This window comes from Prionailurus bengalensis, chromosome B1 (genome assembly GCF_016509475.1).
Source record: "Prionailurus bengalensis isolate Pbe53 chromosome B1, Fcat_Pben_1.1_paternal_pri, whole genome shotgun sequence".
In the NCBI taxonomy this organism is placed as follows: domain Eukaryota; kingdom Metazoa; phylum Chordata; class Mammalia; order Carnivora; family Felidae; genus Prionailurus; species Prionailurus bengalensis.
The window spans coordinates 176,215,373-176,233,182 of NC_057344.1; the positions used below are offsets into that span (position 1 = coordinate 176,215,373).

General features: G+C 36.3%; 1 protein-coding gene across 2 annotated transcripts in view; it reads left to right on the plus strand.

Moving 5' to 3' along the window:
* The window catches only part of ARAP2 (ArfGAP with RhoGAP domain, ankyrin repeat and PH domain 2), a 179,653-nt gene that overhangs the window by 44,311 nt on the left and 117,532 nt on the right, over positions 1–17,810 (plus strand). For both annotated transcript variants that reach the window (XM_043572810.1, XM_043572811.1), the window contains exons 8-10: positions 1,786–1,964; positions 14,191–14,306; positions 17,124–17,323. In XM_043572810.1, the coding sequence (XP_043428745.1) occupies positions 1,786–1,964; positions 14,191–14,306; positions 17,124–17,323 (495 nt within the window). The remainder of the gene's footprint in view (positions 1–1,785; positions 1,965–14,190; positions 14,307–17,123; positions 17,324–17,810) is intronic.

The window sequence follows — 17,810 nt, forward strand, 5'->3', positions numbered from 1 at the left end:
TTTGGAATGTAAGCAAGTCTAATATGGAGACTTACATCAATCTGCAATGGAGTTATTCTTTCCAGACAGGTCTTAGATCTGAGATACTATCCAATTTTCCAAGCTTGGGCCAACTTATTCTTTCCTTCCTCTTCCTTCTTGATCATTTTTCCTACGTAGAATTCTGTTGTGTGTTTTTTGTTTTGTTTTGTTTTTTTTCCTTTTGCCTTGATAACCACTTCTCTGTTTTTTGCTAGCCCATTTTCCAGCCTCATAGATATAGTCATACCTCAAGATTTGTCCATTTCTTCCCCTTTTACCTTAGACATTTATCCACTTCCATGGATCGTCTTTTGTGTAGGCCACCTTCATTCACACATTATTATCAGTCCACCTAGGTGCTGCCAGGGCACTAAAAACCTGGGGTGGTTATCTTAACAAAATGAAACCTTCTACATTCTTTGGTCAAGTCAGGGTACTAAGCTATCGGTTAATTTAAATTTTTGTGAATACCTTCTAACCTATTTAAAACTTCAGATATTTTTTGTATCCCTTAATGTCTTGACTTTTCAAGTGTTCTTTTGTTTCCATTTTCATTGTATTTCAAGCCTCTTTTGCCTTATTCCTGATCTCCAAGTTTCAGTTTGGTCTGCCTATCATCTTGCTAATCATGTCACTTCCTTGCTAAGAATCTTGACTTTTTATTTTTTGCGTCTGTAATAAAGTTTGGAGGCAAAATTCCTTACAGGTACTGCAGAATCTGTAGCCGTATTTCCTATTATTTCTTTGTGAGTTCAAAATTATCAATATGGTTCTCTATCAGTCCCTGAACAGATGTTGGTTCTTCCTGCCTTTGTTCTTGTGTTCTTCTTTGTTTAGAGTTATAAAGTTCTGCTCTTCCCTCTCCAGACCCCAGTTTTGTCTTTTCAAATGCTCCTCATTCCAAGACCTAGCACAGTCCTTTTTCAACCCCCTTAGTGCTGTGAACAATCGAGAGTTAAAACATTTGATTCTGTTAATTTTACACTAGCTGTATGACCTTCAGCAAATCATGTACCTCCATTGAATTGACTCGTGTATTATTTGATATCATTTCTATGACACTTATAGTATTCTGTGTTCTGTTACATGTTCATATCTAACTTGACTTACAACTTTGATTGCTCTTTGGGGACTGGATCAAATTTCTGTGCCCATAACGCAGTGTGTTATGCATAGTTGAAGGTCACTCCGCTTTTATGGAGGGAGAAGACTAAATTTTAATTTACAAAATGAGATGTTATTGTTTGGTGAGAATAGATTGGATGAGTGACTATCAAGTTTGCGTACTCTTAAGTAGAGTAGGCTCTAAGTAACAGAAGTGAGATTTTCTGGGCATTTGAGTAACTTAGTTGCCAGGTAAAATGTGTTAACTGGTCTCAGTATTACTTCTGATAAAAGAAAAAATCCAGTCTCATGAATGATCTATACGAGTGCTTCTTAAATATTAACATAGATTCAGATTACCTGGGAATCTTCTTAAACTGAAGATTCTGATTCATCAGGTCCTGAATGGCCCTGAGATGTTGCATTCTAATAAGCTCCCAGGTGAGGCCATCAGTATTAGTTACAGAACACCTGGCTAGTGTTACTTCTTTTCTCTTAGGAAATAGGGCCATTGGCTCAGACTGCAGGGGCATTTAGATTGCGGTTGTGGGAAAGAATCTGTAAATGATGTGTTACAGAGAGAATAGATCCTTTGCTGTGTTTCTGTGTCTGTATAATTTATATGAGTACGGATGTATTTTCTCCTGTCTTCATTTTCAGAGGAGAGAAATGACTGGATCAGCATACTGTTAAATGCACTGAAATCACAGTCCCCTGCCTTGCAGTCTCAAGCAGCTGCTGCACCTGAGAAATGTGGATATCTTGAATTGAGAGGGTATAAAGCCAAAATTTTTACTGTGTTAAGTGGAAACAGCGTGTGGCTTTGCAAAAATGAACAGGTGAGGAGCTATGTTACAACTATTGTAATTTGCGGTTCCTTGATTACATTAACAACTATGCTTCATTAGACTTATTAGAGTTTTTACTTTATAGCGTCTTGCTTTTGCCTTGAGTACTGCACTAAATGTAACAAAGAAAGTGTTATTTTGTTGAATTTACTCAGTTCCTCCAGTGGCAGGAACGTAATCTACATCAAATTTGAGGCTAGGCGTCATCTTTTTAAGAGACTGACAAAATCATTGAAAATAATTTTTGAAGAGTATTCCTTACCTGAAGTAATGTTATAAAACTACGTGAGATAATAATTAATTAAGAACCAATTAACCATTCAGCTGTTGATGAAATAGGCTCAGTTCTGCACCTGTTGTTTCTTTTATGCTAGAAAATTTTAAGAGTAGGCACAGGTGATATATTTTCTTGAGTTTCTAGCATTTTTATTTATTTTTTTGAGCAGATATGTTGCTTGCAGAGGAGATAATTTACTGTAGGCAAATGGTTCATATATGCACATACATACATACACACACATGCCACATATAAAATAGGCTTGAGTCGTTGACTTACTGAGTTTAGGTAATATAGAAGGACTTAATAGAGAAGTTAACTGTTTTGAGGAGACTGATGTTATAGTTCTAACAAATTCGGTTAACTTTGATTCGGTAGACTTCCCTTTCTCTGACATACCTGGTGTTCAATATGTATAGGAAAATACTCCTTTTGTGGAATGAGTTCTTAATCTTTTAGCCCAAAATATATTAGCTTAGTAATTTGTGGAATTACACAGTGTGCTTTGTATATCTGATCTAAGACGAACTCATTTTGTGATACATCATAATGGGTTATGAAAGCTGGGATATAAATGTTGTTTTCATAACAAAAAATAGAGATAGAAACTCAAAACAAATGGTAGTTTTAAGAAATTAACTATAGATCTTTAAGGCATCTTCTGAACTTCAGCACGGTCTTATTCATTATATGTTTTGGATAAGATTTCTTAGCCAGTTAACTGTGGAAGGCATCATTGAGCACTGTTGGTGTATTAATAACTTGGATAGTTAGCATCTTCCTCAAGAATAGTGATGTACAGCTTATAATGTGTATGAACTTAATATGAACATTTTCTGTCTGTGAAGATGATTAAAACTTTTCTCATTGGAATCAAGTTTAAAAATGCATAATTTGCATTTATTGGTATGGAAGTTCCTCTGCCAGATTAATTGAGGTATTCATTTTTTACTTGCACAGAGTTGATGGACTTCAGATATTAGTTTCATCACTTCCCATTAGCTAGATTGTGTGGGTAGAAGTTATTCTCCTAAAGTAGATGTTTTTTGAAAGTTTTATTAACTTTCTCTATTAGAAAGAAGTTGTATGAAATTATTGCTTTAATATTAGCAATTGAGCATAAAAAACACAATAATGACTGGCCTCTGGTGAGTACCAGTGATTGTGCTAATTAATTTATAAACATTTCCTTTTAATCTTGCCTACAAATATAGGAGGAAGATATTCTCTTCCGTGTTTTATAGATGAGGAAAATGAGGATTGAGTAAGGATTGCAGATCTTCATGCATAACAAAACCAGAACTGTATGACTCTAAGTCTAGCGTCTTAGCCATTATACCAAACTTTTTTAAAGTGTATGTAGAAAAGACCATTTCTGGCCTATGACCTTTTAGAAATAGACTAAGCTTTTTTCTTTGAAAAACTTAGTTGCTTAGAAGGTTCAGAGTGTGCATTCAGTACACATTCTACCAGGTGAGGTAGTCTGCAAGGCGTGCACTTGCTGAGGACACATGTCCTGTCTTCCAGGAGGAAAAGTTAGACAGTACTAGCGTTTTTGATGGATAGGGAGCCCAGTGCTTTATTAGTCTCATGCAGAAGTTACAGAGAAGTACAAAAAAGGCATCTAATGAAGTCTCAAGATTAGAAACACTTCCACGTACGCAAGTAATGAGTATATTCTTAAAAATGAAAGCATTAATGCTGGACCCCCTCCTCATCTTTTGAGACATACACCTATTTTCAGTTATGTATATTTCAGTTCCTTTTCTATGCATTAACGTGTCTTTATATGTACCTTTAAAAAGTGCATACTGTTGCTTGTGTATATGTTATTTTTAAAAAGTTGCATCATGATGTATAGAGCTGGGTATGAAGGGACCTGATCTTGAGTCAAGTCTTAAAGAACTAAGTGGCTCAAGACTGGATGGACAAATCAAGGAAGGCCTTCTATGTTTAGGCCCTCACTTACCATTCCAATTTTATCTGCATTTACATCCTGGTGTATCCTTTTCTCTCTTGGAGAAAGTTGCCCATTGGTTTTTTCACATGGTTGAATAGATTGTGTGAAGAACTTGGGTGATGTGCTAAATGGGGAGGCTTTCTCCTGAATGCAGAGGGCTTTACTAAAGCTTGCATTTAGGAAAAGTACTAAAAGTTAATTGTTTCAATGCACCTTCTGAAAGTTTTAAGTATACAACACATTAAGTAATCTTGTTTTTTTTTTTAATATGGAAAAAAAATCTACTTATAAAAATGTACAAGTGTTACACCTGAACCTAATATATGTCAATTTTAATTCTATATTAAAAATAAAAAAATAGGGGCGCCTAGGTGGCTCAGTCGGTTGAGCGTCCGACTTCGGCTCAGGTCATGATCTCACGGTCTGTGGGTTCGAGCCCCGCGTCGGGCTCTGAGCCGAGGCTCAGAGCCTGTGTTCAGAGCCTGGAGCCTGCTTCGGATTCTGTGTCTCCCTCTCTCTCTGACCCTCCCCCATTCATGCTCTGTTTCTCTCTGTCTCAAAAATAAACAAACATTAAAAAAAATTTTTAAAAAATAAAAAAATTAAAAAAAATAAAGAGTAAGACGTGTTAGCTTTGAACTTATGTATCTAAATCTGCATTGGATCTAATTCGATTACATGCATCAAAGCTAAATTATTTTCATTTTTAAACTTTTAAAATAGTGAATTTATTGCCCACATAACTTACAGTATGAATAGAATAAAAAAAAAAAGGAAAATTGGCCTACACTACCCTAACATATGAACTATTTTTATTTTTCTTGCCTCTATTTATACATAGTTATCATAATTTACTCAGGAGGCCATTCCAGAGAGAGTAAACAGTGGATAGAGGTGGAAAGGTAGAATATGTTGAAGAATTATTTAAAAGGAAGCTGAAACGTTCATTTAGAGCAAAGGAGATAGAGTAGCAGTTCTGGGTTTTCATTCTTTCTCTGCTACTAATTGGTTCAGATAATTAAGTTAATGTCTTTATGTTTAAATGGTGTCATGTAAAGAAGAGAGATGGCTTGCTGTCTCTAAGGCCATTATTTAAGTTGAGTGTTAAAATTCCAGCTATCTGGTCTCATTCCAGACTGTAGAGTTAGAATTTCTGGGGATGGAATGTTGGAATCCACAGTATAAGGCATCCCATGTGGTTCAGTGACATGTGATCCAAAAACTACACACAGTGAAACACTTTTCTGAGGTTTTTTTTTTTTTTTTTTTTTTTTTTCCTTTAAAAAGTTATAAGCATCTAGGTAAAGAGAACAAGATATTTTTAGAATTGGAAAATGTGTAAAAACAGCTTGCAACCAACATTGGGTACTTCATCATCCTTCAACTTGGTATTGTTGTACTTCTTTTTGTTACTAACTTTAATTTGGAAGTATATCTCTTTTCTCATTGAACATTTTGTTTTTGTTTTTGTTTTTTTTGTTTGTTTGTTTTTAAATTTTTTGTGACGTTTGTTTATTTTTGAGACAGAGAGAGACAGAGCATGAACGGGGGAGGGGCAGAGAGAGAGGGAGACACAGAATCAGAAACAGGCTCCAGGCTCTGAGCCATCAGCCCAGAGCCTGATGCGGGGCTCGAACTCACGGACCGCGAGATCGTGACCTGGCTGAAGTCGGACGCTCAACCGACTGAGCCACCCAGGCGCCCCTCTCATTGAACATTTTGAAATGTGCCAACATTTAAGTGGAATGTTAAGATAATCAGTATTAGTGGTAATGAATTTTGAAAATTTGAAAAACTGTTATTAATTGTGCATAGTTTTGTGTAGGCACTGGTATTTATTTTTGCTAAAATCTAAATTTTAAATGAAATTACAATTTTTATCTTATGAATTCTACAATATCATTTAATTGCTTTTTCTTAACGTAGACTTTTATTGCCAGAGTATGATCTAGTGGAGTAAACTCTATTTGCAAAGTCAGCATAAAGGGACAGTGTTTGGAAAACAGTTTGAAATTGTTATTTCCCATAAGTTCCTTGAACTCTGTCTGGAAATGTATTCTCATTTTGTGGATTATTTTAAACCCTTTCCAGAGCTTTCTCTCTGCTTCCAAAGAGTATCCTTAAGAGTCCATGTCAAACATCCCTACAAATATATTTTCAGTAATTCTTTCGCTTTTTCTTAATCTGTGGAATCAGTACCTTAAATTTTCTAAGTTAAAATAGCTATTAGAACAGGCTATCATAATTATTGCCTTTTTTAAGAGACGTGGTGTGATGGTGGCAAGGGTCCATCCCCTCATGGACCCTTCACTGGCATGTCTCAACTCCATGGAATTAACATGGACTTTGCATTTTCCCGGTTGCTCCCTTCAGAGGTTCATTATTTTCTGTTACCTCTGTCTCTCCCTTTCATTCATTAGCAGATTGTAGGAGCTGGAACTTGCAGTAGCTCTGGACTGAGTAGGAGAAATGCCTTAGGGGATCTTATTTCTGAGACAACCCCCCACCCCCTTCCCCCCCCCCCCCCCCAGGTTGTAAAAAGTAGAAAAGAACTATGAAGAGATATGTAAAAACATTTGTTAGAGAGGAGTTTGGCAAAGTAGAACCAGACACAAATTCTCTACCTAATTACTCAGTTGCAAAACACTGTGGCGCTGTTATCACATAAATTACATGTCATTTCTTTATTTAACATCATCTCACAAACGCAGTGTTTAATTTTTACAAATATTCTCTTCCTTGTCTCTGCTTATGTTTTACATGCCTGCAATGTATTATAATTATGATAATTTTTTTGCAGTGTTACTTCAACTTTGTATAAAATGAGTTGGGTGTTTCAGATTGTGTAGGTTATACCACACTTCCCCGTGTTTCTATATTCATCCATTTTACAAAATGGGTTTTTATTGGACACCTCATTTCTGGGTGCCACTCTAGGCTCTAGGGGTACAGTAGGAAACCAGAAGATGCTTACTGTTTAGGATCTGACCTTCCAGTGTGGGTAGCACACACAGAGTGGTAAAAAAATAAATGAGATTTCTGGTAGCTTTCTGTATGTAGCCTTTTCTTTTTTATGACCTTTTTCTAAAGAATTGTTCGCATTTAAAATGCTATTAGCTGCATGAATTAGGTAACAGTTTCATTTTAACCTTAAACATGTTATAATTTTTATATTCTCAAATTAATTGTGTGATTGTTTATTCACTGCTGTGTCTTCAGGAGTTTCAGGCCAGGAGCTGATACCCAGTAAACATTTTGCAGAATAAGCTTGTTGAATTCGTGGTTCTTTACAGCTGTTTTCTTGACTCCAGAGCTTATCATTCTTCTTAAATTTTGTTTTTAAGTTATTTTCTGTGAATTGTCTCTTGATTTTCTTTCTCCATTTTTTTAATTGGGATTTTTTTTGTCTTTTCTGATAATTTATTTAAGCTCTTCGTATGAAAAATACATTAATCATCATGTCATTTTCTGTAACCACTTTTCTGAGCTATGGCTTACCTTACATTCTTTTTTATTGTGTAGGAATTTTGTTTATATAATTAAACTGCTTTTTATTTCAAAGCTGATAGAGTTTTCTGTATTCTGGAAGATATTTTTTGAATTTATCTTGAAATGATGTGGACATAGTATGTAGGCCAGTATTTAAAATTTTAAATGAGATAATAAAATATGAACATACACTGAAGCATATGTAGAGTTATATACACGGTATTGCTGTTTGAATGAAATTTCTGCAAATGGATGTAAGGCAAATTTAAGATAGTTGGTTTTGGTTTCCATTTATCAGGTTGTCCTGACAGCCAGTTCCATATAAATACATATATATATATATATATATATATGTTTTGTGTGTGTGTGTGATGAGTTTTTTTGAGCATCATGTCAGTATTAGTGAGTTCATTACAACCAGATGTCTTGCTTGGTGAGTTTGTGTATCCATTTAATGATAATTGTGGCATTGAGGTTCTAACTATATAAATTCACTTGATTAAACATTCTCAAATCAGGGTATAACAAGAGACTCATTCCCCCTCGTCCCCCTACATAATGTTCCCGGTGTCTGGCACGGGAATGAAACTCTAATAGAATTTAAATCGACCTCATAGGGCTGTGGGTTGAGTGGCACAGAAAGAAGCAGCAGGGTGTAGGTGGTGGCCTCAAATTCTCTGGGTTTTGTATCTGGCCAAACTCTGCATCTGGTGTTTCCCCGGAAATTTGGTGCCAGTGTCATACAATGCCACATCTGTTTTCAACAAATGTTTAAGCACCAAGTTCTTAAATTTCTGGCATGGAAACCTGGCATCCAGTATCTCCAAATATAGGTTTGAGGTTTCAGCAAGTTTGGGGTTAACAAACCCTTCTTTAACTTTTCTGTTTAGGAATCAAACTGGTAGTTTGCTCTTTCACTGTGTAGTTTTAAAATGTAGTTTTAACCACATTTGTGCTACAGATTCACACATATAACCCAGTTCAGTATCTTGGTAACTTATTTACCATTAATTCTAATCTGAGTATATAGGATAGAATCATTAGTGTGAATACTTTCAGTCACTGTAAATAAATACTTTAATTGAAGACAAATTCTGTATTTAGAACTCACAAATTGTCTGGATGTATTAGACCCTAAATTTATATTTCACTCAGTTTTTATTATAATGCTGTATAAGGTAGATATTACTGTGTCCTTATAAATAAGGAAATTGGAGTGTAGGTAAATAACTCGGTAGTAGTCATATGGCCCGTAAATGGCTTATCCAGGATTCTCCTCCAGGTCTGACTCCCAGTGGTCATGACCCACATGGCTCCTACATGGTCATGACCACCTTTGCAGGTATCTAGATCTGTTTTGCCAAACATGGCCATCATCATGGTAGTACTGGTGGTGGGATTCATGCTTTTTGAGATCCCACATTCTATGACCACAAATTAAACGTAAGATATTGTTTACTCCAGAATCTGTTTTTAGCCTTATGCTTTCTGTAGTAATATTTCCTTCTGAATTTTCATGCTCCTGTTTTTTTTTCCATCCAGTTTATAGCATTTTAAGTGTTAAAAGTGTGACTTATCCCTGACTTGTGCCTAATTTTCAACATGAGAATATGGCTGACAATTGTAGCTAATAGGTAATTTATTTTTTAACATCTGCCTTCCACCCAACCCTTAGCGTTTTTTTTTAATGTTTATTTATTTTTGAGAGAGAGAGAGACAGACAGAGACAGAGACAGAGCACAAGCTGGGGAGGGTCAGAGAGTGAGAAGGAGACAGAATCTGAAGCAGGCTCCAGGCTCTGAGCTTCAGTACAGAGCCCGATGGGGGGCTTGAACTCATGAACTGTGAGACCGTGACCTGAGCCGAAGTTAGATGCTTAATCGACTGAGCCACTCAGCCACTACCCCATTTTTAAAAATTTATATATGTTTGCTAGTAATTTGTGTATTTTACTGTAATTGACTTTTTCATAGGTAATATGGTCAGTTGGTTTCAAATTCAAGAGGTAGAAATATAATATAACAGTAGCTTACCAGACTGTGTAGCACTTACTCTGTGCCTGGGGTTCTTTTAAGCATTTTCAGCATATTGATTTTATCCTCACCATACTGATGAAGTGTAGTACTGCTACATTTTGCAAATGAGTGAACTGAAGCAGGAGAGGTATACATGATCAAGCTGGTCTAGGTTTTGTCATTTATTTCATCAAGGTTCACCTCCTTTGGAAAGTCTCATATGAACATAACTCTCTTTTCAGAGATTGGCTGGATTCAGTGTTTATAGTCATGCACTTGTTATAGTTCTTTCTCATTTCCTCCTTAGACTATAAGCTTCCAAAAGGTAGGTACCCTGTCTTATGCTCTTGTGCAGACTCAGGACTTAGCATGATTTCTGGCATTCACTGAGTACTTCCTCAATGCTGTTTTGCCAGGACGAATTTTCCCATTTTAAAAATGGCTATATCTGCTCTGCCTTTTTCACAGAATAATTTACAAGATCAAATGAGGGTTCATGGCTTTCAGTAAGCTTCAGAGCACTACACAAATAGATGTTAAACCAATTATGGAGTGTACTGTATATGCTTAATGAAGTCTGATTCTTCAGACATTAATCTGAATCCTCTAGACATTAGCACAGGGGTGGTTACCCAGGACACCTAGGATCTTGAAAAACCAATGTGTCACTGTGTTCTGGTATTTTTAACCAGTAGTCATAATGATTTCAAATGATTTTTGTATAATCATTGCATTTTTTTTCCTCTTCTCTATGGAAGGCAGAGGGAACTGTTGATATCCTGATATTTACATATTGCAGACTTATCCTGTCTAGATTCTACAGCTGGTTCTGCTGTCTAATTCAGTTTTCTCAACATTGGCTGCATATGAGAATCATAGGGATGTAGTTTTGCTTTTTTCAACATTTATTTATTTTTGGGACAGAGAGAGACAGAGCATGAACGGGGGAGGGACAGAGAGAAAGGGAGACACAGAATCGGAAACAGGCTCCAGGCTCTGAGCCATCAGCCCAGAGCCCGACGCGGGGGCTCGAACTCACGGACCGCGAGCTCGTGACCTGGCTGAAGTCGGACACTTAACCAACTGCACCCAGGCGCCCCTGTAGTTTTGCTTTTTAACTGAAGATTCTTAAGCTCTGCTTTCTAATTCAGTGGATCAGAATCTCAGGGTCATAGGGAGAGATCAACATGGGTAGTTTTGATGAGTGTTGAGGGATTAGATACGTTCTAAATATAGACTGAAAAAAGGGCTTATAGTTTACAAATATTTTTAATAAGAAAAACAGTTGTTTCATATTTAATAGCTCTCAAGAGCACTGACATTTATTTTGTTACTCTGCTGTACATTTTACAGTCCATTTGTGTCGGTGAGTTCAGTGGACACTCTAATTACTCAAAACCATATGGCCATGGCCAACAGCTGATAAATGGGTTACAATTTTTATCCAGCCTAAAAACCCATCTTTGCCTTGCTTGGGAGAAATTTGGGGTCTAGAGCTGACCCTCTCTTATTTTAACAGAAATTGCAGTTTTATGGATATAGACATTTCACACCTTGCTTGTAGAAATGAGGGGCCACCAATCCAAGCTGGAGCCTAGATGAGGCTCATCAGTTTCCATAAAACATGGTCAGTTTTGCCATCTGCTAGTCGGAAGGTTTGAGTATGTATCTCTGCCCTTAGTAACACACAGTACCTGCAAGCCAGGCCCTCATCAGAGAATATAACTTGGCATATCCAGCTCTTGTCAGTTCTTCATTATGGAGAATTGTTTGAAGGACATGCAGTCTGTTCTAGAGTCTATATATCAACTCCTATATCAAGTTGGGCCACCAGAAAGCTGTTTTAAAAATATCCTACCTTGCCTGAAAGATGGTAGCTACGCTTGTGGTGAGCAGAACACAACTTACAGAGAGGTGGAATCACTGTGTGTGCGTGCCTGGAACTAATGTAACGTTGTACGTCCACTATACTTCAGTAATGAAAAAAAATCTTACCTTGTTACCCATACTTTATTTCTTCATTTATAAAAGAGAATTTGAATTTTCAGTCACTTGCCTTGGGAGTTTCTTCAACAGTTACATTATCTAGCCGGAGAATTGGTATGGACAATTGAGAATTTTTTTTTTTTTTTTAATTATAAGTATAACCTTGAACCTATATGCTGAAACTTCTTAAAATAGAGCAGATTGGAAAAGTTGGATTCCCCTTGTCCATATAGATCACATTAGGTACTGATTTTTAAATGAGTTTACGAAGTGGAAGTATATTTTTGTAATTATTTTGCAACACTTAGCGTGTCTGTGCATCTTCTTTTATATCACTGATTCAATTTCTGACTTGTTTTTTTCTGATAGAATAAGCTGTTTGTACTTTAATCAGAAAAAAAAAATCAAGTTGATGGTATGTTTTATGAATGAGTCATTTCCTTATTCTAACTAAACACTTGCACATTTAAAAAAAAAATGTAGGGGCGCCTGGGTGGCGCAGTCGGTTAAGCGTCCGACTTCAGCCAGGTCACGATCTCGCGGTCCGTGAGTTCGAGCCCCGCGTCAGGCTCTGGGCTGATGGCTCAGAGCCTGGAGCCTGTTTCCGATTCTGTGTCTCCCTCTCTTTCTGTCCCTCCCCCATTCATGCTCTGTCTCTCTCTGTCCCAAAAATAAATAAACGTTGAAAAAAAATTTAAAAAAAAATGTAGAGAGGCTTTTCTGCAATTGATGAATAAAAACTCTGGATACTTTTACAAGTGGGGGCAATTTGTTATAACATTATTTTATTTCCCTTATTTTATCAGTCAGGATTGCATTAGTATCAAATGGCAAAAACCCCAAGGATTGCCAAGATAGGGATTTGTTTGTTTTAACAAATCTCTTGGTATAGGCAGCAGAGAGCTGATGCCCCCAAGGAACAAGGTCTTCCTACTTTTTTCTCACCCTGGCATCCTCAGGTACAGGAATTTGTCCTCAGGCTTTTCCTCTCAAGGATTCTAATGTTCTAAAATGGCTTCTGTGCTTCTAGATGTATTTTCAACGAAAGATGGAATGGTGTGGGGTAAAAGTGTTTCTTCTTCCAAGATTTGTCCCCCCAGCCCCACCTCAGGAATTGTTTATATTTTATTGACCCAAACTAAGACATATTACCCTCCTAGCTTGCAAGGAAGATGGGAAAATAGTATTTTTACTTTAACCTATACAGAGAAGGCCTGTGAGATGTATCTATATATATCTATATCTATATATCTCATACATATATACATATATATCTCACAGATGCACAGACACACTGTTGCAAAATAATAGAAAAAAATACATCACAGGCCTTCTCTGTATAGGTTATATATACAGATGTATATATCTAATATTGAATATTAGATATATTATATATATTAGATGTATATATTTTATATATGATATATATTTTTATATATATACACACATAAATATATATATATATATATATATATATATATATATATATATATATATTAGTTTTTCTTTAGTATGGCTATTTTTCCTAGTCAGGTTTAATTTAGGAATTCAGAGCACATTTAATCTGAACCTGTTCACATAGATAACTAATCTTTTGAGGTAGAGAATAATTATATTTTTAAAGTGTTGAGATAATGTGATAAGTCAAATTCCAAAACCCTATGATTTGATAATATTTCAAACTTTAATGCTTTTAGAAGGAAGACTTTGTAACCTTTTGCACAGTTTCTAGTTTTGGTGAGACAAAGTGAACACAGTAGCTGTAGGTATTGAACAGATGAGAGTTTTCATACCAAAATAGTATTAAAGGAGCTTAAGAATTTAATTGAAGGAGGAAGAAAATAATAAAATATTGGAAATGAGATAAAATTGTAAAATAAATAATGCTTTTTTGTGAGAGTAGAGGAGAAAATGTGACAGAGCACAGGTAACATCGCATAGTAAAGCAAAGAAAGACCAATCAGGCAGCTTGAGTTTCAGTCCCTTTCTACCATGTCCAGCTAGCTGCACCCTACATTTGACATTAATCTCTTTGGGCCTTGGCTTCCCCTTCTTTTTTATAAATAGTAATTATACCAACCTCAGAGTGCCATTTGGCTCCCCTAGTAGAAAATTGCTAGGCATGTGGTAAGGACTAGTTAACTCTTAGTTTCCTTTTCTGAAAGGATAAAGATGAAAAAGTGGCTAACTTGTGAAAGCAAGCATGTGTAGTTCAAGATCTGTGTCCTGGTCAGTTTAACGTTTTATGTGAAAGAAGCCCATCTTTGATCCGTAGCCCAACTATCCAGCTTAGAATGGCACTGGCTTATCATGTATTTAAAGTGCCTACTTAAAACCACTGTCATTCCATCTTTAATGATTTATTTAATTCCACATATATATGTGTAGTAAAATTTAGTAGGATTTATTGGATTTTAAGGAATATAGTGGTACTTTCCAAATCCATAATTTTGTTCCTTTATAATGTGTTAATGTTTTTCTCCCAACTAGGATTTTAGGAGTGGACTTGGTATTACCATAATTCCTATGAATGTTGCAAATGTAAAGCAAGTGGTCCGAACTGTAAAACAGTCTTTTGAAATAATCACTCCCTACAGGAGTTTTAGGTAAGTTATACTTAAACGTTTTTGTTTGTATTATCCCAAGAAAGCTTGGGTGATCTACTTTTACATGGCTAGTGGTGGTTTTATTCCTTATAGATCACTTAATAAAATCATGTTGGTTCTTTTCCATTATTGTCTAATTTGTTAGCCAGTATATAAAAACACCTTGTAAAAGTGACCTGAATTATCACACAACCTACAAAGATACTGATTTCATGAGATTTGAGTCTTTTCTGAATACCTTTTTTCTTAGTAGGCTTGATAAGTATATTAATTTTTATCAACAATATATGAAAAATTCCTTCACATTTTGAAGGAATAAAGAAAGAATATTACATTGCTTTTAAGCTGTATTTTTATTTACCTTCTTTTAGCCTACTCAAATGCAATCCTCTTTTAAAATCAATCTCTGATTACAATTTGCTCCATAATGATTTCCTAAAAGGAACTCTTGCTTAAAATGATGGTGGTGGATCTCATAGCACTTATTGATCAAATACATATACATAATGTTTATTTTGAGAGAGAGTGCACGAGCGAGCGTGCATCGGGGAAAAGCAGAAGGAGGGAGGGAGAGACTCCCAAACAGGCTCCACACTCAGTGCAGAGCCCAAAATGGGGCTCAGTCCCATGAACACTTAGACCATTACCTGAGCCGAAATCAAGAGTCAGATGCTTAACTGAGCCACCGAGGCACCCCTTATTGATCAGATATTTTAACATTTCATTATATATTTGTTTTATGGTATTCCTGTAATTGCTTCATAAGACAAGAATAAAAAGTTCCTAATATGTTTTAATAATCTATAATGATTCCATAGCTTTAGTACACAGAAAAGGCATAAGTCAGTGTCTGTGAGCTCAACCACATTAATTCGTCACAAATAATCAGCATATCACAGGGTACTTTGCAGGTCAGAAGCAATTGTCAGAGGCTTTTGAAAGACTAGCGATTACTTAGCAACTTCAAAAATACTCCCATGTCGGGTACTCATTTTATCTGTCAGAATTTGTCTACTGGCTCAAATTTTGAGGAAAAATAATCACCTAAAGAATAACAAACTTCATTTTCACATATGCAGATTCAAGCCTCAACTGAAAATGTAGACATTGCGTGAACTGTTTTTACTCATAGTACTTCTAGAAGACACAAAATATGTGGTGGGGTTTTTCCTCACACCAGCCACTTCTCCAAATACTAAGTGGTTGTCCTACAATTCAGTACTGTTCTCACAGCAGCTACTAGGGTTGAACATTAGACCCCACGCGTTGAGGGCTCAATCCCACAGAGCTGCCCTCACTTCACACTCGTCACAAGAGATGGGCCCCTCCACTAAGCCACACTTCTTTCCATCTTGGCCATAATCTGGACTCCCATGACCCCTGCTGCGCCAGATTCAGTAACTTGCTAGGATGGCTCACAGAACTCAAGAGGCAGTGTAATTATTATTACTAGCTGCTTATAAACAGTGCACCTCAGGGACTTCCAAATGGGAGAGCTGCACAGGGTGGGGTACAGGGGGTTAGTATGGCAGAGCTTCCATCCTTCCTGGGCACACCACCCTCTCAGCACTTCACTGTGTTCACCAGCCCATCTGAACTCTGTTGTTCAGGGGTTATTATTGGGGTTTCATTCTGTAGGAATGATTGATTGAATCCTTCGTCTTTGGTGATTAACTTAATTGCGAGCACCTCTCTAAGTTGGTTTGAGCTGAAAGGTCCAAGTCCTTACTTCTTGGTCTTGCCTTGGTCTTTCTCCTGACCAGCTCCCATCCTGAAGCTATTTACGCCTCCAACGACAAATGATCTCACAAGCCTACAAAAGGCACTTATGACTCAGGACATTCCAAGGATTTTAGAATCCTGTACCAGCAACTATTGGCTGTGACCAACCTCTATGTAATAAAGTAGAAACCACCTAAGAAGTTTATGAATATTACACTGATGATGGAAACAGAAAGTGCTTCAAAAAAATATCCATGTAGTCTACTGAGTTTCCTTATGGATTATTTGCACTGTGTTAGTAGTCTGTTGTTTTCATTATATTTCAAAACATTTTCATCTTCAGAACAGAAAATTTTAACGTGTAACATTTTGCAGGTCATTGAGTTTGGAGCCCTGTAGCACGTTTTGTGGCATGTCGTAGGTACTCAGCAAATGTTTCTTAAAGTGAGCCTGTGTTTACTGTTTTGTCCTTTTACTCAGGTATCCAATAAGCACTAAGAATTAGGATAAATCAGAACATGACTAAAAATGAGTTAGAATTCTGTTAGAATAGTAATCACTTAAAACTTTTTTGATTTCTCAGTTTCTTAAAGCCATCTGGATGTTCTTCTAATTAAAAAAGAAAATCTATTTTTAAGACTGAAAAAAAATCAAAATTTCTGGTGGGTGTTTTTGATAATTTAGTTTCAGACTATCATGGAACAGTTTCCTGGCAAAATAATCCAATAGTCCTGAAACACTGAAACTCTGCCAGTTTCTCATTGATTATTATATAACCACTGCTTAGGAACCATGGCCTCTTAAGTTAAGCTCTTGACCTAACAAGGTAATTTTTACATCCTGGTCAGAAAAATGTGCATGTTCATTTTGGTTTGAGATATGTAAACAGATTCATAAGCAATGTGGGATGTTAAAGGAAAAAAAGTAGATTTTTAAATTAGATGATTTTTAACAGAAAAGACTATTCAGCTGCCTGGAAGGCATATTTTTCAGCTGCTGTTTAATTTGTGAGTGAAATGAATATGCAAACTGAACATACTGCTTAATTGGCCTTTACAAGGGAGATCAATAATGCAGAAACATTAATTGTTGCAGCTTTACAGCCGAGTCTGAAAAAGAGAAACAAGAGTGGATTGAAGCTGTGCAGCAATCGATAGCAGAAACTCTCTCTGATTATGAAGTAGCTGAGAAGATTTGGTTCAATGAGTCCAACAGGAGCTGTGCAGATTGCAAAGCCCCGGATCCTGACTGGGCATCCATCAATCTCTGTGTTGTCATCTGTAAGAAGTGTGCAGGTAATTAGTGATAAGTTATGCTCATCACTGTTGGGTGGCAGATTGGCACCGAATGCTCTTTATTGTCCTATGTAATGTGTTTCAGCTAACAGTTGTGGAAAAAGAAAAACAGAGAAAGCTTATTACATTTAAATTAAATTTAGAAATATCTTCTCATTCCAAACTTCTCTTATGCATGACTTAGATGTAGAAATTGATTTTTAAGCATGTAATCATTTTGTGCGCCTACTGGACCATGTGTGGAATGTATAAAGACAGTGTTGACATTTTTAGATTTTAAGGTGAGTGTGTTTCAGAATGTACCCTGAAGACACGTGCATCTTTGTGTGATTTGCCCATCTTTCCCTCAGTTATATTTTTTAGGATGTATATTTCACATCAAGGTCATTCTGAGCTCTAAACTTGGTATACCACATCTGGTGTCTCTTTTAATGAGAGTTTTTATATAGAAGCATTTCCAAAGAGTATTGAGGTTTATGAGAGGAAA